This window comes from Eupeodes corollae, chromosome 2 (assembly GCF_945859685.1).
Source record: "Eupeodes corollae chromosome 2, idEupCoro1.1, whole genome shotgun sequence".
NCBI lineage: Eukaryota > Metazoa > Arthropoda > Insecta > Diptera > Syrphidae > Eupeodes > Eupeodes corollae.
Window position 1 is genome coordinate 85,311,714 of NC_079148.1, and position 26,552 is coordinate 85,338,265.

Sequence of the window (26,552 nt, forward strand, 5' to 3'; positions counted from 1 at the left end):
TTTAGTTAAAAACGGGAATCGATGAAAACGGTTGGATTTATATTCATCTGTTTAATAAATGTGAAAACCTAATAATATATAAAAAAAATGTAAAGGTGTTAACTATTAAATGAAAAAAATATAGAAAACGTCGGATAAAATCATATTTAAATACCCAAAATCATTACCATTGATTCGGAAAAAAGTGCAATCACGCAAGCTTTTAAACACTATATCTCATCGTCCGCGTTCGAAAAATCAATATATCTGGTTCTCAAAACTGCATGAACAATGAAATAAAATAAGAAAGTAGTACTTAAAAACACTACAGTTGCAAGAAAAATATCTACATCCTGATTGGAATACACAAATAGCATCTTCAAAGATTTTTAGGTCAACATACTGTCGTGTTACTAATTTCGCACGAAAAATCAATAACAAAATTCAACATAACCTCGTCAGCTTATGAATAGCTGGAAGTTTTGAAATGTTTTGGGTGGACATTCAGTGTTAAAATTGGTTAACGATAAAAAGACTACGAGCTCTATAAGCACGTCCGAAAAAAACTACTGCTGTCTTTTAATAAAATACTGCATTATACATTTTTTCAAAGACTATATTGTATTCCTCAGTAGTAGTCAAAATGATCGGACGTGTTGGCAGTTCTTCACCTTCATCATCAGTAATATGTGAGGAAGTCTTTGATGACGGATATCAGCCATCTTTTGAAGGTGAGAAACAATAATTTGTCATAAATAACCGGCTTTGCATTATCCTTTATGTATGTTATACCAATTAAATATTAAAGTATTTGAGTTCCGACAGTAGCGACAAACATCTAAATATGGCAATTATTTTATATATTTCTTTTTTTGTTTGTCTCTTACGTTGCCAGTGACTACGAATAATAATATAGCTATAGATATTTTATGTACAAGAAGTAATATTTTGAAATAAATTTACAGAAGAGCTTGTTCTGTTAACAAAGACAAATAATATTGATTCGATTTTTTATTTAATTTTTTAAATCCATATCTTAAGTGGGAAGTTATAAATCGAATGTAAAAAGCCATTATTTCACATTATGCTGAAATAAATGGTTAACAAATATTTGTGACTTCAATTTGGACTAGGCTCTTGCTGATTACATTTGGATTTGTGTGGTAAAGGCCCGTACCTATAATGGATTTTGACAGTGGTAGTCCAGTTAAAATAAAACTTTGGCTACGAAAAAATGCGCATATTGATTTAAATTATTAAGGACTTTGAGGACAAGAACATTTCTAAAAGGTTGTGAGCTTATAACATTTGAAATATTTGTGAATGCGTTTATGTTAGTATCTATTTATGTAAATTTTATGTATGCATACATACGTTCCAATACATTTCATAACAGTTGTACTTTTTTTTTATATTTAGGACCGTAAAATATTTATTTATTTTGTTTATATGAATATAAATTTTATATTTACTATTTTGTAGGTTAGGCATTCTACAATAATCATTACATATATGTACATACATATGTATGTCGTTTGTTAATGATATAATACGCAGAAGGAATGCTTATTCTCATCTGTCTTTTCATAATGACAAATATATTACCAAAGATATTGGGCAGGTTCAGACGACATAAGGGACTTGAAATGTAGGCAAGTTTTTAGTATTTGATTGGCCAGCTGCCAAAAAATTACCTTCCAATCAAGGAAACTTTATTGAAAAGATGACTGGAAAGTTATTCAAGAAAAATCTCCCTAACTTGGGGTCTGCATTGAACTATCGGCCTGTCATCAGATAATCCAATAGAGGCCAACAATCCAACATCCAGTTCATGATCCGGTCATCGCAGTTTGTCATCAAATAGTGTCATCAAATTTGACGTTTGTGTTGTATGTAGTAGTGAGCGTCCATTTTCCGCAGTCTTTTTGAAATTAAAATTTCATTTCGTTTAAATTGTCGTCGAGTGCCTTAATTCATTAATACAAAGTAATCTTTACTAGGCACAGAACAGCTTCAAAGCTTTCGACCGACATCCTACGAAAATTCTCATAGTCTACACCGTCCTCCTATAGTAAGTCCTTGAATAGGTGCGCCTGCAAATCATGAAGTTCCCTTACTTCGAGAAATGGACTCACCCAAAACCTGTGTTTTCTTTTATACTCTAGAATAGTTAGCTGTTGTAGTTCCTCCAGCTTCTTAACCAGCATTAATTTTTTTAAAGGGTTAATTTTTGTTTACTCAAATGCATATTTTGTATAAAATTTGTTTGAAAGTTAGTTTTGAAAAAAAAACAATAACTACCGACACTAAAGGTAAATCAACAGAAAAGTAAAGAACAGGGGTGGAATCGCGTAAGGCGATAGTTGATTGTCACTGTTTTGATAGTCAATTTTGATAATCAACCTTTCTTTGTTCTGTGTAAAGTGATCGCTAAAACTTTACTATTTGCTGGCAGCACTTACCCAAGTTTGGGAAACTGTGTGCAAATTGCAACAGGGATAAATGTCATTTCGAGCAGCTATTGTGTTAAATTTCGAATTTACAAAGTATTGTTTCTGCGAAAATATAAATATACCTCTAACTATACTTAATACTAGTTATAAATTAATAAAAATATTTGTTATATTTTTCAAAAAAGAAAAATTTCTTTTGTTGAATCTTAGGGCTCAATTTTAATGAAAAGTGGGCATAGAACCGACTGCACAGTCGTTGATAAACACCCCCAAGAAGATTTTAAGTTGCAGCCAGTTGAAGGATAGGAGCAACCGCAAAACAGACACAAACGTTTCTTTGTTCAATCGAACATTTTTCAAGAATCTGAAATAAATAATTTATATACATACATAATGTTTCAAATAACTTATTTATAAATATTCATAGAAAGTTACATAGTAAAATTGGGTTAGGAAGTTCCAAGTTGCTTTATTCTCAGAAATTAAACTTTTTTGTAGTTATTTCTCGTTCTGGTGCTCTAATAGTACATTTGTATTGAAGTATACATTACTGTTCTTATTATTACTTATTTTTATTTTAAATTTGATATCTTTCCACTTTTTTCACTAAATTTTAAATTTATAGTGGAGCTGAAGTTCACACAAATTATCTTTCTCACAAAAAATTAATCAAAATATATGAAAGTGACACCTAAATAGCTGTCACCAACAAACCATAGTAAAAAAGTGATAGTCAATTTGATAATCACCTTACGTGAAGCAAAATCATCAATTTTGATGATCAACAATCAACAATCACCTTACGCGATTCCACCCCAGATTAACCGTTTCTAATGTCAAATGTGACATTTGAGGTTGCTCATGGTAAGACATAATATGCCCAGTCAAAAAAAAAACAATGGATTGCGGATGAGATTGCGGAAGAGAAGCTGGATTGAATTTTACTCTTTTGGAGCCTGAGGGTGACTATCAAGTCAAGTCAACTTCTATCATAATGACAGTTGATCATGTCCTTTCATTCAACTGAAAGCCGAACCTTATTACCATATGATTTATTTATTTTCTGTACAATTAAATTTAATGATTTCAGTAAAAGAGTTCCTAAGCAATTTGGACACAAAATAACTAATTTTCTATACGATACAAAATACAAATCGTGATGGAATTTTTAGCTCGCCTGAGGAGTGTTTTGTAAACAATAATTTTGTTGGTACTTTTTGTGCTATGAACTTAAAGTAAAGGTTTGCGAAGTAAAGTCCTGAATTTGAAATTCTTGTCACTTGAAAAACTAACTGGTTGCCTTGGTTAAAATGTACGTTCAAAGAATGAAGTTAACTGCAAATCCCTTATGTTGCCTGAACCTGCCCATTAATAAGTACAATGATTTGCTTTGGGTTCCCTAACTAATCTCCTTCGTTGTTTAATTGAATTACTCTCATTTTTTATTTATAAAAATAGGTTCTAATAGAAGGTTAACCGGTTTATTGCTTATTTCTAATTTAATTGACTCTATTTCAAACAGTAGGTGAATTTCTAAGCCCCGAGGTATAATGAGTCAACTTGTATTTCTTGTTTGAATAAAGTGGCAACTCCAGATTTGCATCCGTCCTTTTTAAGTAATTTTCCATGTGTGTGGTTCGTAGTGGATAAGAATAATTTAATTTAGACTGCGTTTTTGTCGTTGTCCTGAATTTGAATCTTTAAAAATCGTCTATACACAGAAAAAAAATATGTCATATTAACAATCGTCCATAGTCAATTTGAAATTTGGCCAAATTGTCGTATTTACTAGCAAAATTGTCAATATGACAAACTTATTTTAAAAAATTGACTACTTGATAGTCAATAGAACAATTTTCGATTGACTATAGAGGATTGTTATGTATACTAACCAGTAGTCAAATTAGATTTAGATTTTTAACACAAAATGCCACATTGACAACTGCAGTTGTCCTATTGACTACCGCACATGTCCTATTGACTACCGCATTTGTCATATTGACTACCACAGTTGTCATATTGACTACCGCAATTGTCATATTAAGTACATCCGTTGTCATATTAACTACCGCAGTTGTCGTAGTGACTACCACATTAGTCAATACGACAACCGTGCTTTCAATTTCTTTCAAATTTGTCATATTGACTACTAAAGTTGTCTTATTGACTACCAAATTGTAATTGTAATTTTGGATCCCAAAATTGCACAACATATCCCATAACAAGAAATTATATGATGGTTTTGCAAAGTACAAATCTTTTTCCAAACGAGACACTTTAACTCATTTTAGTATCCTCTTTGTTTGCTTTAAATTTTAATTAGCTATTAATCCTAACTCTACTTTATATTAAGTTTTGAGCAAGTCTAGAAGTAAATGTTTTCATAGCTTTAAAAAATACGGTTCAGAGTTTAACTAAAGTGCTGATGGCGATTTGGAACTGCAATTTTACAAATTTGCTCAAACTTAACCATTTACTTTTCCAACATTAAAAAACTTGGGGATAGTGCGATGATTACTTTAACGACAAGATATAATAAAGGTTTTTGGTAAATGACCTTAATACAAGAACGTTTTACTATCGGAGGAGGAGAGTCTATCCGCCCTCGTCTAGTTTAAACAATATTTGCAGTTATAAATTATGTCTTTTTCAATAGCCATAATCTTTCACTTTATAACAAATTTTGAATAAAGTTGTTGCAATCAAAAGTTTTTAAAATAATTTACTTCTAAATTTGTAAAAAAAAAGTTGAAAAAATCAATTATTATTATTTACTTCATGATTAATAATACCAATGAATAAGTAGTTGTTGTAGATACTACAATTTATTTCATCAAAAAGTGGTATATACTGAATTATTTTTGTTCATTAATCCATTGCCATTATATTACCAAAATCATAGTTAACCATGGGAAGTTATTGTAATGGGTCCGATTTGTCAAAATTTTTACATTTCTCGACGTTTCAAGGTCCCTAGAGTCGAAATAAAAGATTTTTAGAAAGATGTCTGTGCGTGTGTACGTTCGTACGTTCGCGACGTTTTGTTGTCTGCCATAGCTCAAGAACCAGAAGAGATATCGACTTCAAATAAATTTTGTTATATAGATAATAAGGTAGAAATACGCAGAAAGAGCTTTCAAGAAAATTGGTTGGGTAGTTTTTTTTACCATAGAAGTTAAAAAAAGGTGAAAATTTTGGTTAACCCTAAATATCTCATGAACCAAAAATGCTTAAAACTTGAATTAAATTTTATGTTATATATGGTAAAGTGATACCAAACAAGTAGATTTTGTGAAAAAAAAACAATTAACGTTTTTTTATTAATCTAAAAAACTAAAACAAAAATTGTCACCTCGAAAATTTTACGAATACAAAATGGTTCTATCTCCAAACAATTTTGTGCACCGAAAAATACTTTGAGAAAAATCGAATTGACAATTTTTTATAAAAAATAAAAAAATAAACAAGAAAATTAATAAGTTGGTAAAATTGATTTTCGACTCAAACATCTTCTCAAAACTTTGAGATATTAGCTTTAAACTACTTTTATCTTTTTAAAAATATTGTTGTGAACATTCAGTAAAATTTTGAGAAAAATCGAATTGACAGTTTTTTTTTACAAAAAATAAAAACCTAACAAAAAAACAATACAAAAACTTAGTAAAAATTTACTCTTAAAAATGAAAACTATTGTCTCCAAACTTTTTTTTTTAAATAAAATCTACTGAAAATATCTCTCAAATCAATTTCATTCATTAAATTTGTAAAAATTTAAGAAATTCTACTAAAAGTGATAAAAACTTGTTTTCGACTAAAAATCTATTTAACAAAACTAGGTTTTCAAACTAAATTATTTCTTTATATGAAAAATATTGTTGTTAATTTTAAATTTTTTAAGAATAATTCAACTAACAACAACAAATCGACAGACGGGATGGGAAGTTATCAGTGTGGGTGGCACCCCAGCCTCTTTTTATTTAATTTAATTAAGTTAATTGACACAAAAATCTACACATCTTCTACATGCCACCAAAGTTTTCATATTCCCTAGTAGGAGAATGAAATGGAGATGGTGATGCAGTACCGCCTAATTCGGGCAATCAGAATAGATGAATCACGAAGGAAATTAAGTCACGCGCAACGAAAGATAAACCGGTTTTGTTGTTTCTGGATGGACGATGTTCATGCATGTCACATGGGATTATGGCGCGGTTATACTTTGTTTCATCGACTACAACATTAAAATATAAGCTTTATGAAGCCCTTGAGTTTATATCAAGGTGGTAAAGTTTAAAAATGTCTTAGGCAACATCCTGGAAGAACAGTAACTTACTATCAAGTTAGCCAATTATTTGTGGAAGAAATGTCAAAATAAAACAATTTTGCCAGTGTTTTATTTGATAAAGTGAACTTTGCAAAACAACTTAAAATGGAGATAACTATTTATATAGTGGGTTTTTACACATGTGGCTTCCAAGAAGAAAAAAAAACACGTATACATAATATAATTTGTATATTGTATTTGTATAGTTTCACATAATGTATAAAAAATGATTTCGGGAAAGCGACTTCACATAACTTAACAAAAAATTGTCCAGTGGTGATAAATCGAACAATTGTGGAGGCCACGCTACAAGGCCGAGATAGAACGCTCACCAAATTACAAACGTTGTTCAGAAGTGACAGCTGTCAAAAAGACTAACTTCGAAAAAAGTAATGCTAGATTAAAAATCCCAAGCGAGCTTCGTTGAAAGAGTTACGATTAGTATCCCACCGGGAGCGCACGCGTGAAACCCATTTGTCTCGCTTTGTTTTAAATATATAAACCAATCACAACAAAAAAAACTTAAAAAGTGCCAAATTAAGGAATTAATCACAGGCAACCGTTCATTTTTTTCACAAATTAAATTTCGTGGATAGTCAACTGCTTTGCTTAGTTTGTATTGTGCCTTGTGTATTGTGATGGCTTTTAAGTTTCGTGTCTAATAAAGAAACATTTGGTGGCTGATTAAGAATTCAAGTTCAAACTGTTATGAATAGAAAAGCCGTTTGAACACTTAGTGAAACCCAATTTGGTGAAAATATTATCCTTTTCTCACAATGGTCTAGCCGTTTACGTACGGAATAATGTTGGTTTCATTTATCGCAGGCCAAGTCTGGCTCTGGAGATTAATTCGACTTCCAAATAATTTGATGCTTTAACCGACCTTATCCAGAGCATTGAACTCCATACTGCAAGATTTTTGCTGATTTAAATAACCTTATTCATACACTTGACGAGCCAACTAGGATTCCCGAAGTTGCATTTCGCCAACAGGGTACACCTTGTTTTTTATCTTTGATGCTAATAAATATGCGATCAGTGTCTTACCTTCATAGGAATATTCCATTGCATCAGATCTGAAAAATTTATCATGCCAAAAAAACCTGTTAAAGCAAAAACTCATATGAGAACCGTTTGGCATTTTGAGAAAAAGAGATTCGAGCTGTAAAGAGGTTATCAAGATCAAAGATGGTATAAAGCCAACCCTGCTGAGGAAAACCAAATATATATAAACAAGCAAAGTAGACAAATCTGTAACGGTCGTATAAAAATACTACAATGTCGGCAAGGTACTACACATTTCTGGATATTTGTGAAAAACGTACGTAAAATTAGTGTACTCGGTTTCGACGCGCGTTTACAGAAACACTCCTTCAATGACTCTTCCTATACTTGAGAGCGTAAAAGATTTTATGGGACAAATTTTCATACTGCGTATGCTATGCATAACCTTTTTCATTTCTCCTACTCCAAAGATAGAGTTTTTGGGTGGATGCAAAAACAGCATTTGTCCCTTTTAACCATCAATTGAGTTTATATTCCTCCTTTCCAAGGTCTTGGAACGCTGTTTAATTTTTAGCTTAGGAAATATCTTGAAAAATTAAATCTTCTTAATGACCGGCAGTATGGCTTTCGTAGAAATAGGTCTCATCGAGCAGTGGAACAAATTTTACAATGTTTTGGAGAAATCAATATTATTGCACTATTAGAAACTTTACACTTAGTTTCGATGAATCTGTTCCTCGCTGGATTAGAAGTCACTTTTCAATACAAGAAGTAGTAGACGGGTACAAATCTGATATCTTCAACATTCTTCCTTATATTTATAAATAATCTTTTATCTGAAACTTCTAATCCACTGAATTGTTTCGCTGAACACTCAGCTTTTCAATTTCGTTTTTAGATTCACATCATTAAATTCTGATCTTGACAGAATTGTCTACTGTAAAATCAAAACTTGTGAAGAATTTAATGCTTTGAAAACTCAATGCTTTCTAATGTCGAGCAAGCGATGTCCATTATTTTCATAGTCAATATTTTGTTTTTCTTTGAATATTTGTGTTTAAGTAAAATTGTTTTATTGAAGACAAATTAAAGGTCTCGATTTTTTTATTTTGCATTAGTTTTAATGCAAATGATTGTTATTGTGCGGCAAAGTTTTTTGTTAAATGCACAATTTGTCATTTCATTAAAAACTTTGGATTTTGAATTGTTGGGCCAATTAAAATATAATCATTAAATATGCAAAAGTTGATGAAAATGTGTTCCACAATTTATTGACACATTTCTGTAGTCTTTGTTATTCTCTACAAAAGGTATAAGCAGTATTCACATGAGCGCGAGGAACGAAAGACGAATGAATTACAAAATGTGAGCTTATATACGTTTCAAGACATATTTCCACCATAAAATTTTGATTCATAAACTGGAAAAACTAGGTATACATTCTAACTTGTTAAATTGGTTGAGTTCATATCTTACAGGACGCATTCAATATGTCCGTATTGATTCGATCGTCTCAAGTCCAATAGATGTTTCCTCGGGTGTTCCCCAAGGTAGCCAGTTTGGACCACTTTTGTTTCTTATATTCATAAATGATCTTCCTGATTTTCTCTTACATTCCTTTTCCTTAATGTTTGCCGATGATCTCAAATTTCTGAGATGCATTAAGGATCCGGTAGACTGTGTGCTTCTTCAAAAAGATCTTCAAAGCTTATTAACTTGGTGTAAAATCAACAAATTGAACCTCAACATCTCTAAATGTCAATGTTTTTCATTTTCCCGCCGATCTTCTCCTTTTGTATATGATTATCATATTGAGAACAAAGTTCTCGATATAGTCTCAACCAAAAAAGATCTGGGAGTGATCAATTCTGGAGTACAGCTGTGTGGTATTGAATCCGTTTTACAAAACTCATTCTATTAGAATTGAAAAAATTCAAAGAAAATTGACAAGAATAGTTATTTATAAACTTAGATGGAACGCTGATGTTATGCCACGCTATAATACTCGGTGTCAACTTCTTTGCATTCAGACCTTAGAAAATTGCCGCAAAATATATTCTATAATGTTCATTAAAGATATTTTATCCTATCATATTGACTGTCCGTTTTTATTATCTCTTATAAATTTACATGCTCCAACTCGAGTGCTTAGAAATCGTTGTTTATTCCATGAGGTATATCATAGAGTAAATTATGCTGTTAACGAGCCAATATCTCGCTGTGTCAGAGAAATTAACTAAATATCAGATTTTATTGATTTTAATTTTCATTTTAGTAGAGATGCATTTGAAAATATGCTCAGCTTATTCTTTCTGGTTAATTGACTAAAATTTATGTTAAGACAAATTTTGTATTTCTATAGTCTGTAAGAATTATTATAATCTCTAATTGATGATAAATAAATAAATACATTCTTAACAAAGCAATATAGTTATATTATTATTTGTATTTATTTATATTTTTATATATTAATAAATTTAAGAAAACAAATTTATTCGTCGTGAAAACTGTCAACCTTTATTCGCATTCCACATTATCCACAATTGCAACGAATAAAATAATCGCGCGTACTTAACCTAAAAAAATCATTCTTGTTTTGGTTTCGGTGGTGAATGGTGTTCGGCTGTGAAAAAATATAAATAAAAAGGTAAAGAAAATTTGATTGATAATAAAATTTTAATGAGTATCATAAATATATAAAATAATTACAGGAGTTTGATGAACGGTTAATTTTGGAAAGGGAGGCCAATCCAGTGCTTTACAAAAAAGCCGAACCTTTATATTCCAATATAAATAAGAAGAAAATGTAGTCAAATGTTTCCTTTGGCATCCTTAAATATGGAAAGAACTTTACTCGATATTTTTCCAGCAGTTTTATTAAGAAAACATTCACCTTCAATTTTCCGATTTGGATTAAATGGATGTACACGAAACCATTTTCTTTTTTTGTTAATTAACAAGGACACCAATAACCTTTTGTTTTAAACAAATAAAGCTTCGGCCGCATTTTCTCAATCGTTTGTTTTCAAAACATAATAATAATACACACACTAAAAAAAATTCAAAGTCAAACTTCATTCGCGACGAGTTAAAGACTCTCGTGTGAAAGAAATGTCAAAATCGACGAATATTCGTTCATTCGTTGGTCGTTGGTCGTGCTCATGTGAATAGTGCTTTAGTGGTTTTTTCTATGTAGAACGATCCAACGCGGAAATTAAATTGTATTATGTTTATTTTTCTTGAAAAAAAAACTTGTTGAGGAATTACTTTCAAGTCCATATTTACTATGTCAATTTTTGCATTTATTCGGTCGTTTGATTACAGATGGATTGTAGAACAATTTATTTATTGTTAGGGTTGGGATCGATTTAACGTCACTAATAAAGACATAACACTAGTAAGGATTTTCTTTTGACTTTTTAATTAATCTTACATAGTGTGATCCAACTCCAGTACTTGTATACAGTTCATATTTTCAGCACTGGAGTCTACGTCACTACTGAGAAAGAATAGTGAATAGCGAATAATGTCCGGTATTCCAGTGTTCGTTGACAAACTGAGAGAAGCTAATCCAAACAGCCAAAAAAACTTTTGCTAGGGAAACAATGATCCTCTATCCATCAGTAGGTGGATGATTTAACCCTTGCAAACTCTATTTAGCTAGCTGCTGCGTAACACAATCTGAAGCCAAAAATAGGAAATGCCATAAAATGTGCTGTAACATATGTAGGTATGTTTTCATTAAGGTCTTTTCTATGGGTGGTTGCTTTTTTGTTGACTGTTCATTTGTTTTTTTTTTTTTTAATTTGTTTATTATATTTATTTTAATTTGTATCAATTTTTCTTTGCAAATTGTTTTAAAAATTTGTAAGGTTATTGTTTGTTGTTGTTAAATATTTGCGTTTGATGCACGGGAACGGGTACTGAGGGACAACATTTCACACACGAAACACAGCATAAAGAAAAAAGCCGCGATCTTGGAATTAATGTTTTATCGTTAGTACTTAACGGATGGGCATGACTTGTTACACTTGATATTTCAAAAGCATTTGATAGGGTTTAGCATCAGGCTCTCTTATCGAAAATGCGTGCTTTCGGTTAACCTGAATACCTGTTTCATTCGATTAGTAATTACCTTTCGGATCGTTCAATACAAGTAGTATTGGATGGATTCAAGTCTGAAAACCATAAAATAAACGCGGGTGTGCCCCAGGGCTATGTTCTATCTCCAACACTCTTTCTAATTTTTATTAATGATCTCCTGTCTGCCACATCTAATCCAATATATTGTTTCGCTGATGATAGTACTCTTAGCTTTTCATATTCGTTTTCAGACTCACATCCTTCTTCTTCGGATGTGGAACTGCAACGACAAAATATGATAAGCTCATTAAATTCCAACCTTAACAGCATTGTTCAATGGGGATTAAAAAACCGCGTGGAATTTAATGCTTTGAAAACGCACTGCTGTCTTGTATCGTTAAAGCGAGATATGCCCCCATTACCATTATCCATGGATGGCACTTGCATCAATGAGACTGAACACCTCTATATTCTCGGTATGTGTGTCACCAACCACCTCTTGTGGGATGATCACATACGCGATGTCGCCAAAAATGCCGTAAGGTGTTTGGGTTTCCTTAGGCGATGCAAGAAATATTTCACCCCTTTTGGTCTGGCTATTATCTACAAGACTTACATACGTCCTAAGCTTAAGTACAACTTCCATCTCTGGGCTGGTGCTCCTGCAACTTACTCAAGCTTCTTGGATAGTATTGAACGTAGAGCATTTAAATTGATAGATTATAATATCATAATAAGTTAATTTACTTCGCTTTAACATCGACGTAAGGTCTCTTGTATGACTCTTATTTACCGTTATTTTAACGGTTTATGCTCTAGTGAAATAGCCAGTTGCATTCCTCCCCTTAAAGAGGTCAACCGTAATACTCGCGCTTCTAGGAAGTTTCGTTCTTTACCGTACTACGCGAGTGTTTAATGCCTTACCACAATCTGTCATTCCTAGTCATTGCAATATTCAGGAATTCAAAACCAATGTGCACCGACATCTCCTTTTTAACCCTCTCTCCTCTTCCTAGTGCTCACACTGTGCCTCTGTATAATAAGGGTAGTAATATCCCCTTGAGTGTGTGTTTATTATAAAAAAAAATCAAATAAAAGGTATCTTTTCCATAAGTGTACAAATACAAAAACTTTCTGGTCATTTGTAAAAAATGTGCGCAACACTACGTCATTGTCAGTTCCTACGATCGTTTTCAATGACACTCCCTACGTAAGCTCGATTGGTAAAGCCAATTTGCTTTTAGCACAGTTTGCTGTTAATTCGATGCTGCTTATGAGTGACATAACTCCGCCTGTACTTGAAAGCGTAAACGATACTATGGGACGAATCTTCTTTCGCACTCGTTCAGTTACTAGAGTACTTGAAAATCTTGATATTCACAAATCCGCTGGCCCGGATAGTATCCCCGCTATTGTTCTGATGAGGTGTTCTTCAATACTGGCAAAACCACTGCGTAAGCTGTTCCATCTGTTCTATTCTACAGGTCTCTTTCCGAGTGGATGGAAAACAGCATTTGAGCAGCCTGTCCGAAAAAAGGCGAATCCACTTCACCATCTAACTGTCATCCAATAATTGCACTTACGTCCCTTCTTTTTAAGGTCATGGAAACGCTGATTCATTTTCAGCCTAGGAAATATCTTGAAGAACGGAAGCTTCTTAATGAACGGCAGTATGGCTTTCGTTGGAATAGATCCACTGGTGACCTCATAGTTTATCTCACCGAACAGTGGAACAAATCTTTGCATCGTTTTGGAGAAAGTAAGATTATTTTGAAATATCAAGTGCAATAATCTTACTTTTTTTAACGATGTAAAGATTTGTTCGTCGGGTTAGAAATTACTTTTCCGATCGTTCAATTCAAGTAGTATTAGACGTGTTCAAAACAGATATCCACAAAATAAACGCTGACGTGCCCCAGGTCTCCGTTTTGTCTCCGACACTTTTCCTTATTTTTATAAATGATCTTTTGTCTGAAACTTCTTACCCATTGAATTTTTTCGCTGATTACATTACCCTCAGCTTCTCATATTCGTTTTTAGATTCTCATCCTTGTTCTTCGGATGTGGACTACCAACGGCAGGGTATGATAAGTTCATTAAATTCTGATCTTGAAATCAATCAAAAACCGTGTAGAATTGAATGCTTCGAAAACTTAATGATGTCTTCTGTCACAAAAGCGTAACCTTCCCCCAATGCCACTATCCATGAGTGGTACTTGCATCGAGGAGACCAAACAGCTTTCAGTCCTTGGTATGTGCATTGCAAACCACTTGCTGTAGAGTGATCACTTATTTGGCATCGCCAGACATGCTGAGTTTTTTAACCCTTCTGATCTGGCAATAATCTATAAAGCCTATGTACGAACATCGACTACAATTCCCATATGGGGCAGGTGCTCCTATTACCTATTTGAGTCTCCTAGAAAGAATTCAAAAGAGAGCTCTTAAAATGGTAGGTGACCGTTGTCTAACTAAAACTTATGTATCTCTCGAGCACCGTCGCGTTGTAAGGTTTCATACCTGTCATTATTTTATCGCTACTTTCATAAACCTCTAATGAATAGCCGTTCTTCTAGGAATGCTTATCAGTTTACCCTTGAGTCCAATTTCGGACGTACTGTAAAGTACAGCAATTCTTTCTTTAGTCGCACTACACGAATGTGGAATGCTCAATGTTTCTTACTAATTACAATGTGCAGACATTCAAAGCCAATGTGCATCGGTATCTCCTTTTTAATCCTATCCTCCCCTCCTAATTGCTCGCACTATGGTTAATCATCATAATGGTATTCATATCCCCTTGAGTGCGCGTATAATATAGAAAAGCAAGAGTACGAATAAGAAGAACATTATCTCAAGTAATTGTTATATGACTTTTAATGATCTTCGAAATATATCTTTTTAAAGTGCAAGTTTAGAAATCTAAAATTTTGATCGATGTTGAACATTAGATGCGATTTATTATTGCCAATGGATACTTCATTCTGCGATGTAGATCCAAGACGTAAGACTTTCATACATTATACGTGTTAAAATATAACCCATATGGATTATTTTCGACAGTAAAATGCAGCTATTAAAAATATTAATATTTGGTAAAAAGCTTTAAACGAGAAAAATTGCAGCTCCTTCAGCTATGTGTTTCTTCACAGGTATGAAAGTAAAAGGATGAATTTTGTATGAGCGTCAATTTATTGACTTACTTTTAGGTCCTTTGAGTTTTTGTTTCGTGTTTGTTTTCGCAATTCATTTTCAAACACTTTCTTCTATTCATATTTTCTAAGCCAAATAGGTACTGAATTAAAAAAAAATTCCTTACACAAATTTTAAGTATTGTTGTTATATTTGAAAATAAAAAGGAATATCTAGAGTAGACTTACTCAATAATATTAATAATTACCTTGCAATAAGTATTTTGTAAGAGATAAACCTATAAAGAACAACCTTCTATATGACTCGATCTCTCCAACCTAATCCTTAATTGAGTGAATAGAGTTAAATTTTATTGCTGCATTTTATGCAATAATATTTATAGTATTTAATTAAGAAGTAATTTTTACACAATATTTGAAAGGTATTTAAAGACACCGAATATGGAATTTAAACAGAGAAGCAAGCACTAGAAAAACTGCACTTATTTTGGAGATACAATACTGACATTCATCTAAATATCATATCTACACACTTAAATAAACATATTAAAAACATAATTTTTTTCAGAAATAAATGACTATGCGACGAAACTTGGCATTGATCCAATAAAGGAACCTCATTTGCTCTACTTGGCGAGGGAAGGTTTAATGCAGGCCTTACCATCAAATTGGAAAATTTGGTAATTATTTTTTTTAAATTTTTGTAAAGCCCTTTTTTGTCATATGTACAAATAATTTTTCAGGTGAAACTATTGGTTGATATGTATATACATCTGCTTATTAATAATAACGATTTACGAGTCAGTGAAATCTGATATTAATAAATACAAATGCAAAAGGTTTTTTTTTTGAGTCCGATACTTTTAACAATTTAAAAAAAAACATAGGCAAATTTGTATGCGAACAGAATTTAAATAGGCAACCCGCGAGGGATCAGAAAATTATGAAAAATTGAAAGGTTAAATATGGGTTTCAAAACCTTTTAGTAAATTTGTCTCCCTAATATTTTAACAGATATTAAATGAAAATAAACTGTTCATAAAGGTAAAAAAAAACAAAAATAGTTTGTAAGTTTTTTTTTCCGCTAGCAAGAAATGCGGTTGTTTTTTTTTTATTATTTCTTCTTTTGACCAGTATAGATCTACATCTACAACAGATTAACAATATGTACTTAAAATAGACTTTCATTTGGTACCTATTGGTTTCATTCCCAAAATGCCAATTGATCGTTGTTTAAATACATAACTGACGTCATCAAATCAAACTGCCAAAATTAGAAAATGAAATTGGGAAGGGATTGCATACACGGTATAAATAATTTTCGGACTGAAACCGGTTTCAGGCTTTATTCCAAGAACACACGAGACGAAAAATTATGTGCTACTATTTCCATAGTATATGAGACACGCAAAATTGTAAACTGTTGTGTATGTGTTAGTTACAGTCCTCGTTCATCTACGATATTTTGGGTTAACATTTCAGTACATTTCGTACTGCACCATTCTCTTCACTTGTCCAGAAAACCGGATTCAGTCCCGACTGAATAGTGTAGAGTTTGCAGGGTAATTGGCTATGATAAGGACTGATATAAACGAAGGACTAAGTAATAAAAAAAATTGGATTAATTTAAAGGAGCAAATTATTTTGAGGTTGCTTTTTCTGCCTATTTATTTAAAAACTTAACGTTTTCATCTTATTGAATTGATAGTTAAGTTTTAAAATGATTGACAGCAACTTAATTGGGATCCTGGTTTCTATCTGGATAAATTTGAGGAACCAAGCAATGATTAAGGAAATTGAACTGTAATTAGAAGAACGAGGTAGCTGTAGCGAAATGTTGCATGATTCTTTTGAGGCAATTTTCGACCACTTTTGACACACATTGGGCAGTATATCAGCCATAACTTGACAAAATGTTGGGTTTTGAAGTGTTCAAAAGTAAAAGGTTTATTTGAATTAACACGTTCTTTCACGTAGCCACACAAAAAAACAGTACATCGGCATCAAATCTTATGATCTGGGTGGCCAGTTGATTTCGCCACTAAGAGAAATTCCGCGGCAGGAAATGTCTCTTACAATAAAAGTAAATTCGCTCGAGTTGTGTGGTATGTGGCACCGTCTTGTTGAAACCACATCTACAAGTCGTATTGTCAAAAAAGTCGGTTATTATATGACTATAACGTTTCGAATTGACGGTGACAGTCGTCGTTTTCGAAGAAGTAAGGTCCAATACATCTATATACCAAAGAGCGCATCAAACAGTGAGTTTTCTCTCTTCAAGTACTTGGGGATTTTCAGAACCCCTAATACGACAATTTTGTTTACTAACATTCCCACCAAGTGAGGAATGTGCTTCGTCGCTGAAGAAAATTTCGTTCGAAAAATTGCCGACCGCCGCTTGTTGTTCAAGCACCCATTCGACATATCAACGACCTTGTGAATGGGCAGCTGAATGTAAGTGTAGATCCTAATACAAAATACGCCGTGTGCCGTAAGACAGCCTTGTTCGACACGGAATCGACACATTCGGGTCTTCAGAAACAGTTTCACTTAAGCAGCGATATTTTCAGTGGTACGAGAGAAACGATGGTGCACACTTCACAGGCCTTACAATATCTGTAATCAATCCAGTCTCTTAAAATTTCTTAACAATTTTGCCAATTGCTTGCGTAGCATGATATGAGGCTGTGGCAGAATCACCTTATTTTTAGTAGGTTTTAATAATTTGTATGCGTTGTGCGATAGTAAAGCAATCTATATTCGTAAATCTCAGACTTTGAACTAAAACGAAAATTGGTTTAACAACTTAGTTTGACAGATGTCGAAGTCCAGCCCAATACTTTTGAAACGGCAAAATGGATAACCCCATTTTGGAGTGAATACAACCTAATAATAATTAAAAAATATATTTTTCGGTACTTCGGGATTAAGTGCTTCAATTTTAAGGTCCAAACATTTTCTATTACTTGGTAATCTTAATTTCAGCCTCTTATTCCAGATGTTAAAACGATTTCGCAGCTGATCAAAATTGCAAGGTATTTTTTGAATACTTAGAAGACATTGGGGCGTTTATTCTTAATGGCAGAATCTTTGACGACCAAAATGAAGAGTTAACTTTTGTACCAAGCAATGGATCATCTGTAATTGCCTATGGCTACCCATTTTATTACTAAGTCTATAACATAGAAGATTTGTCTTAAAGCATACTCGTATTAAATCCCAATATTATCGACTTTGAAATCATGTGAAGACATTACTGGAAATTTTTCGTTGCAGTTGTTTCTTGTGCTTATTGCAGCCGTATCAATGAACGTGTCACACAAAGAAATTATGCATCAAAATAAGATCTTAAACTATAAAAAGACCATACGTATATAAAACTTATTTCGATACCTTAACTTGGCTTGAAACGGTCATCATGGTAATCACATAGTCTTATAAGTTTTTTTGGGATGCCAAATTATCCAATGGCCTTAAAAAGATCTGCCCTGGCTGTTCCGTCATAGGACGCTATGAAAGCTTTAAACAGTATGTTGGGATGTTAAATTCGAGGCAGTTTTCCATCGCCTACCTGTTGATTTACCTGCTCTAAGACGACAACGTTATAGCCTTATAAATACTGCACTAGGTGATATCTCTTTTCTTATGTATAGGATATATAATACCTTAAAGCCTTCTTACATCTTTCTTTCTTGTTTCCATACGTGCACTGACACTTCATAAATTACTCGATGTAATGATAATGATGATGCCAGTCGCTCCGATCCTCAACACGTGATCTATTAGTTATGTGATCCATTAAATTTAATTAGGCTGATGTTCTTAAACTTGCATTGGACGCGAAAAGTTGATAGCCTTCCTTTTATCACTTTGAAGCCGATGATGCTAGGTTTTATACTTTGACTAGAAAACCTGCTGTTTTGGATGATAGCTGTAATATACGTCATATTCGTTTTTCTGTCAATCACCATACCCCAGCCACCTAAACTCTTGCAGTGCTGGTGAATCTGCCTCGGACATCGGTCACCTGTTGTGCAGATCGGACTCTGTAGAACGTTGTTACGTTAAATGACGAAATTCTTAAAATTAATGTTGTCGTCTTCGTTGCGCCGAGAAATGTCTTCGTAGCCGCTGTGGGAAAGCTATGATAGGTTTTCCACCAGCCCATGATAGAGACCAAGTTTCACCCAACTATCCAGCTGATAACTGACCGCCTCTTTAGAAATCATTCATTATCAAAACATTAACAAACAAAAAGAATTGTATTTAGTTGATTTAGAATAAGAATCAGTAAAGGAAAACAAAGAACCCGGTTTTGATAGGTTTGAAAATGAGTTAACAAATACAACAGTATTTCAATTATTAAGAAAGTACATGCTTTGCTCAGGCACAATGTTGATACAAAAAGCATTTCTTCTTAAAAAATCGTTCCTTCTTCAAGAAAGTCAATTGCCTAAGTTTTCAACCTGTATAATCGAATTTGAAACTGAGTCAGAAAAAAAACTATATTAATCTGAACAATCTTCGTTCATTTGTCACAAAATAATAGGGATACGGTGTTTTAAAATCAATAAGAATAAATGCTTTATATGAAAAATAGTTTCCTTTATAAAATTCCTTCCACGAAGACATTTACTCGGAAGAGAAGAGTCGGAAAAAGTATAACAAAGCTTATTTCAGAGAAGCAAACGGAAAATGTAATGAAAACGATATGGGGCTGCAACTATTGCAGTGGTGGCTAATTGGCTGATATCGTTTTCAATTGTTGATAGCATCTATGTACATATGTATGTATGTATGTACATATGTATGTCCATATGTATTTCTCATTGATTTTGCATACAAATATTTTATTTTAAAATTAAAGTGAAACCTCTTATTGAAAAACCATCTATCTAAATCAAACAATTCTATTAATTCAATATGGATGTTAGGTGTATAAAGCAACCACAAAATAAGGCTACATTACCTTATGCAGATGTAGGAAGTAGGAACACAAAGAGTACGGACAATTGAAATACTGCATAATTTTTCGTCTTGCCAAAAAACACAATTCATATTAAAATTAATCTCGCAACGGCATCTTCTATATACAGAAATCAATGTTAATGCCACGGAATGGCATATAACCGTCTGCCTCCCCTCTGTTATTATTATACAAACAAATATTTATTGGGCCCAGAAATGTTCGGGTCTTTTTAAAGAAACTCAAATAATCCGTAATAAACTGTTTGCAGAGGTATTCAAAACATAAAATATTCTCGTGCATTAGGGAAATAATTGAAATGCTAATTAACTTAATTTCCATCTTATTGAAAAGCAAAGAGAGGAAGTGGGAATCTAATATTTAAGTTTTTATAAAGCTAATTTGTATTTTTATAAAATGAATTAGGTTAAAAAAAATGTTTTTTAAAAATTATAAAAAGAAGTATTTTTTACAGCTACTCCGAAGAACAGGACGCCCACTACTATTACAATATCAAGACCAAAAACTCTCAATGGGATCATCCTTTGGATGCTGAATATCGTGAACTGGCGGAACAAGCCAGACAAAAGCAATTTTCATCAGCAATAACTCCAGTGATTGATAACTCTGACGATGCTTCACAATTGGATTCAGGTATTCGTAGTCTTCAAGGTAACGAAGACATGGATTCAAACAATACAAACGATATTTCTTCGCCAGTAAATAACAGCGCTAAATGTAGTTCATCTAACGGCACTTTAAGTTTCACAGGAACTAGTGGATTTAGTGGTGGGGTTAATCGTTTTTTAGAATCTCGAACTAAATGTTTTCCTGTAGCATCGAACTTTCCAACCATAAAGATGTCGCGGTTCGAGGTAACAAAGACAAATCCACAGATTGGGCTATCTATGAAATTTAACAATATTGATTTACAACAGAGCATAGAGCATTACCCTTCGACTCCGAATGGGGAAGGACCAGAAGTTAAGAAAGGATTTACCATATCCGGCACAGGTGCTATGTTTTTAAAATCAAATTTAAGACAAAATATGGATTTGCAAAACTTGGGTGATTCAAAAGAAAAAAATAGTGCTTTAGGGTTATTTGCTGATATAGTTAATACTGGAGTTAAAGGCATACTAAGAGACTCAAGTCTCACGGACATGCGGCGAAAAGGTGATAGTTTAGAAAATGATTTTGGAGAGGATAAAAAAAGTGTTCGTTTTAATCTTGAAGATATGAAATCTAAATCCAATTTGTCTCCGGAAGAAGATCCTAGCAGCTCCAAAAGGCTTACTCAGAGTCCTGAAGTGTCAGTTATCTCAGATGATGAATATAATTGGGAAAACAATGATGAAAATGAAGAAGATTTTGATGAAGTTCGGAAGCACGTTAAAGATGTAAATGTTACTTCAGTTTCAAAGTCACCAATAGTGCCAATGTTAAAAACTCAGAGTTTGTCCTTGGATTTAATCGATAAAGAAAGGAGCCGTTTAAGTGATGCGACTCGCTCTTTGAGTGCTGAAAGCCAACCATCTTCAACTGTGTCTTATTTGGATAAGTTAAAAGAAACCACACTTGTAAAACCACTATACGAAGACACAGATTCAGACTCAAAAGCTAGTTCAGTACGAAGCTTTGTCAATAAGTCAGAACAAGAACTTGAAAGTATTCCATTTGACCTTGATGAGCTTGATAAAAAAAATGAACGTGATGTTGAAAAATTAGAACATAAAATGAAAGAGGCAGTTATTCAGAAGATAACACAATTTCCTATTATATCTGAAATCGATTCCAGTCTTGTAAATGTGTCTAAGCAAATTGACAAAGAAGTTGAAAGTGAAATTCAGAAATATCGTCAGCAAAGAGAGGCAGATATGACGGAAATACTTCGAAAAGAAAAAGAACGCTTGGACGCAAAACTTGAACAAGATATTGAAGGTATAAAAAAAGATCACGAGTCAAAGTTAAAGAGCCTTCGACACGAACACGATTTGAGACTGACATCAGTACGGCATCAGTTAGAAGAAGACTCTGATAAACAATTTGAAGATTATCGATCCAAAATGGAAGAAGATTTGGCAGCTAAACGAAAAGCAGTAGTTGATGAACATAAGTTACACATGAGCACACTTCAACAAAATCATTTAGAAATTCTTCAAGATCTTGAAAGAGACTTGAAGAGTGAAGAGGAAATTTTAAAGAAGGAATATTCCACTAAGCTTTCAGAAATGCATGATAAATTGACCCATGAAATAGAAACAGAAAGACAACGAATGCGTGATACTGGCGAAGACCGCCTCTATGAAAAAGTTCGTTGTGAAAAACGTTTGCTCGAAGACAAATACCGTTGTTTGAAGGAAAAATATGTGAGACTGAAAACAGATGTTAAGTTATCGTTAGAACGTCGTAATCGTCGACGTGAACAGCAAGCAGCCCTCAATCAACAAAGTATTAACAATACAACTACAGGTTCAGAAACCGAGCGATCTTTATCTAATAAGCCTTCAATTGGAAACAGTGAGAACCGTAGTCTATCAATATCGGCTTGTGGTGTAAAGCCACCCGTACCTCCTAAAACTCATCTTCAAAATGTAAGAGAACATCCCTTACGGGAAAATTCAGCAGAACGTCAACAAACTCGAAAACCTGGAATTACCTCAAAGTATATTAAGCATCTACAGATTCATGATGACACTACATCCATAAGCCAATCTGATACAACTATTTCTAACAACTATCCAAAAGGTCGGTATCTACCAGCCCCTATTATGAGTGACAACGGTAATTCGGATTCGGAAGCGCTTCAAATCAACCAGGAGAATAATAATAACACACGTGGAGCTGGTAATCAGCGAAGGAAACTCTTCTCTCGCATGAAGTCTGCTTCAACTTCACGACTCAACTCAGATAATTTTAAAGGAGATAGGCCATGTACACCAGTGGAAAATTTACGTCATCAGCTTCAAAAATTAGAAGATCTTGAAGATCAATTTCCTGAAAACACTTTAGACGCGACTTATCACCTTCGCTATCCATTCTCAGATGTTTCTAATGAACATGCTGGAACAACCTCAGCTGAACTGGAATTTTTTAAGCACCGTATTCACATGGAACGAGACTCGGTACGTCGTGCCAAGGAATCTCTTCGCACTCAAAGAACAAATTTCAGGGCTCGTCAGAGGGAAATTAAACAGCACCATAAAACCAACGCTACAAGACATTCGCTTGACCAGTTGATTCAGGAGGAAAAGGAATTAACTGAAATGGAAGTTAACCTTCATCGAACAAGAGCACTTTTAGGCGAGAAAGTCATCCGGTTAAGACATTTAGAACAATCATTACAAAGAATTTTTGAAAAAGAGAAACCAATGGATTGTCTAACAGTAGAAAATAAAGATGATGCTACCTTAAGTGATCTCTCTTCGCATTCGAGTTCGGGATTCAGCAGTACCGATTTTGCTAGTGATACGCACAATTTAAACCGTCGTAAGGATATGTTTCATCAAGAATCTTCTGAATGCATTCAAAATTTAGAAATATTGAACGTAGAAATTAGAGAAATATTGGACATTCTCAGCAAGCAGCAGGGGCATGGTAAGATATATTTCCCTGTTTTCATTTAATTTAACCTTATTTTTTTTAAGGTCCATCAGTTCCTTTTGGTAGCCCTCAAAATGATTATAACTGGGCCAATCTTCTTTCGGCACCGAGTGCTGTTCCGGTGACTCCAAACGGCTCAATCCTCGTTCAAGCGCCTCAATCAATTCCAACTCTAGCCGATCGTTTGGAGACCTACCGTCAACTAGCGACTGGTCGAATGGGAGGAGCTATTCTAGCCGCCAACACTATTGTATCACAGAGTCCAAGGGCGGTCAATTATACAACAAGTCTTGTAGAACGTACTCGAGACTTACGTAACTGGTTGCGGCAAGCTAAAAATGAACATGAAATTCTTACTGGAGTAGCCCCTTCATCTCTGGGAACGGCTTCCACAGCATCTGCAGCTCCAGCTGCTGGACATCCAATTGCAGGACGACATCCGCACACAAATCTCTAATTAGGAACGTTGTTTTGTTGCTTTACAAATAAAGCAGCAACAAAATAGGAGACATTCTTTGAAGAAAACCTTTGTGAGTGGTATGTGTGGTGCCAAATTTGTATATTATTTTCTCAAAATAAGTATATCCTTCTTATGGAAATTGTACTAAGTACCTACTACTTTCTACTATTGTTTTTATACACTGCAGCTAAAACTTCTTTTTTGAAATGTGAAAAACGTGAAACGAAAAACTGTATTCGCTTGAATTTCATTTAAAAAAATTCACTTTAATTACTACGAAAATAAAGCAAAAATTAACTTTTATTTATTAAAATAAAATATTTCAAATCAGAAAATATTCTTGGCCTAATATGATATTCTAATATTCTTTTCAAGGAAAGATTTATTAAAAAAAAAACTGTTTAAAATTTTAAATAAAAACATTGATTAATACATTGTTTTCAAGTAAAAATAAAAAATATTAAAAATTAAATAAATGTATGAAAACGTAAGTTTACAAAAATATGTGTAGATATAGGTAATCACTTCACAATACTTGGATTCTTAAGTGTTTAATTTGAAAATACAAGCCGTAACAATTAGAACTGATAAGATACAATCTAATACTAACTTATCTACTTACTCAGATAGTTTAAAAGCTGAAAGCAAATTTTTAATTGAAAGTGAAGTGCTTTATTTAATTTTTTGTATTAGTTAATTAATTACAAAACCTTACTTTTCGTACTAAAATTTTACAAAAATTACTATTAATTGCGCTTCTAGAGTTAGCTAACATGTATTATAATTTTCAAAAGTTTTTTTTTTGTAATTTAATAGTGGTACCGTAAATTTTCTTCTAAATATTATAGTTATAAAACTCTATAACCCATCGTGCATTAAACATAAAATAAGAAGAGATTATAAATCTATATCAACCAAAACTTTTGGTTCCATTCAGAATTTCTATTATTGTTAAAAGAAGTTCAAAGAATCATTTGAGACAACATTAAAAACGTTTTAGAAATGCTTTCCAATTGCTTGAAAAATTGTTCAGTAGCATTGCAGAAATGTTTCTGATTCGTTGTTATTCGGTGTGATTGTTTAGGGAAACATTTCTTAAATGTTTTTTTTTTGTTTAACAAATGTGTATCCAATTTTGTGCAAGAAAATAAACTATTATTGTTTGTATTTTTAAACTTTTTTCGTTTCATAAGTTTTGATAAAATGGATAACTTCTTCGATACTCTACATTTTTCGCGACATTTTTTATTCATTTTAATAACCATCCACGCTCTTTTGCAGTACATATGAATATTATTATGAAACAATTAGTTTCCCATTTCCCATTCGGAATGGGAAACAGCGAAACATTTTATAAACATTTCAAATGTTTCGCGCGTGTCCAAACCAAAGAAAATATTATTATATAATATTTCAAAAATGTTTATTTGGTGTGGACACACCTTAAAAGGGCGGCAACATTTTATTTATCTTTTTCCATCTTTATTAGCAAAAAAGTCTTTTCGTTAAATGGGCATTTTGTTGGTATCAAATTATTTCTTATTGTCTTATTTGTGCTATTTTGTTTGCATTTATTTCATTTGTATATACAAATTATAAATATTTCAGTTTATTTAAGCAATATCAACTCCTTCTGTGAAGGAATGTTTGGTTTAAAACATATTGTTCGGTATAATTATATTTACTTACAGAATTAAATACTTAAATGAGAAATAGAAAAACCTTATCTTTTAAACATGTTATGTTGTGATATAGAATCTTAAAATTATTTTTAGAAATGTTATATAAAATAAAATAGAGTTGTTATATTTTTAAAATTAAATTTCTGACTAAATTAAATATATAAATTGTGCGATAGTCACATAAACGTATCAAAACCTAAATATATTATAGATCATAGAAATGAATTGTATTATTGAATAAATTATTTGATTTAATCTAATATGGATATGAATATAATAATGGTGTATTTGATAATTAAAGAACAACATTAGTAAAATATAAGCTAGCGACCTAAGATAATCTATGAATAGTGCTTATAAATACTTTTTTACATAAAGAGGAAACGTTTAGTACTTTCACAGTCAAAACAAAATATTTTTAAAATATATATATTTCACAGGCAACACAAAATATTTTTAAAACGAAAAATCGCAAATTGTGTTTAACTAAAAGTATAGCTATGCAGATAACCTAATTATGTATATGCTTTGGCAAAAATTGCATTCATGTACATGCAGTTAAAAATGTTGTTGATAATACTTTTTCAAAAAATATGCTTAAAGCTACCACTGGCTTATTGTGTGATCTAAGACCTACACATGTCATGTGCAAAATATTCGTATAAAATGTTTTAATTTAAACACTATTCATAGACGATGCTTAGTTAAGGTTTTACAGAGCTACAGCTTAGAATAAAATAGATAATTAAGTAAGAGAATAGACGCATTAATTTTAGCATCATTGCAAAATAATCTATTTAACTTTCAAAAACTTATCGAAATACATATGTCATTTTCAATGAAAA

General features: G+C 32.6%; 1 protein-coding gene across 3 annotated transcripts; it reads left to right on the forward strand.

Annotated features, from left to right (window-relative positions):
• Positions 1-26,552, forward strand: LOC129946070 (myosin-9). 3 transcript variants are annotated; one of them, XM_056056097.1, is made up of 5 exons: positions 1-710; positions 15,565-15,676; positions 20,438-20,837; positions 20,901-23,559; positions 23,610-26,552. In XM_056056097.1, exons 1-5 carry the CDS (start codon positions 623-625, stop codon positions 24,020-24,022), a joined length of 3,672 nt encoding a protein of 1,223 aa, XP_055912072.1. In that variant the 5' UTR covers positions 1-622; the 3' UTR covers positions 24,023-26,552. The 3 variants fall into 3 exon arrangements, with proteins under 3 accessions (XP_055912072.1, XP_055912071.1, XP_055912073.1); XM_056056096.1 differs by having other exon boundaries at positions 20,438-23,559; XM_056056098.1 differs by lacking the exon at positions 1-710 and adding an exon at positions 980-1,269 and having other exon boundaries at positions 20,438-23,559.

Excerpts from the sequence above, each read along its gene's own strand:
- LOC129946070 (XM_056056096.1), top strand. The coding sequence starts at position 623 with ATGATCGGACGTGTTGGCAGTTCTTCACCTTCATCATCAGTAATATGT. Across the intron at positions 711-15,564 it reads ATATCAGCCATCTTTTGAAG|AAATAAATGACTATGCGACG; the intron begins GTGAGAAACAAT and ends AATTTTTTTCAG. Across the intron at positions 23,560-23,609 it reads CAGCAAGCAGCAGGGGCATG|GTCCATCAGTTCCTTTTGGT; the intron begins GTAAGATATATT and ends ATTTTTTTTAAG.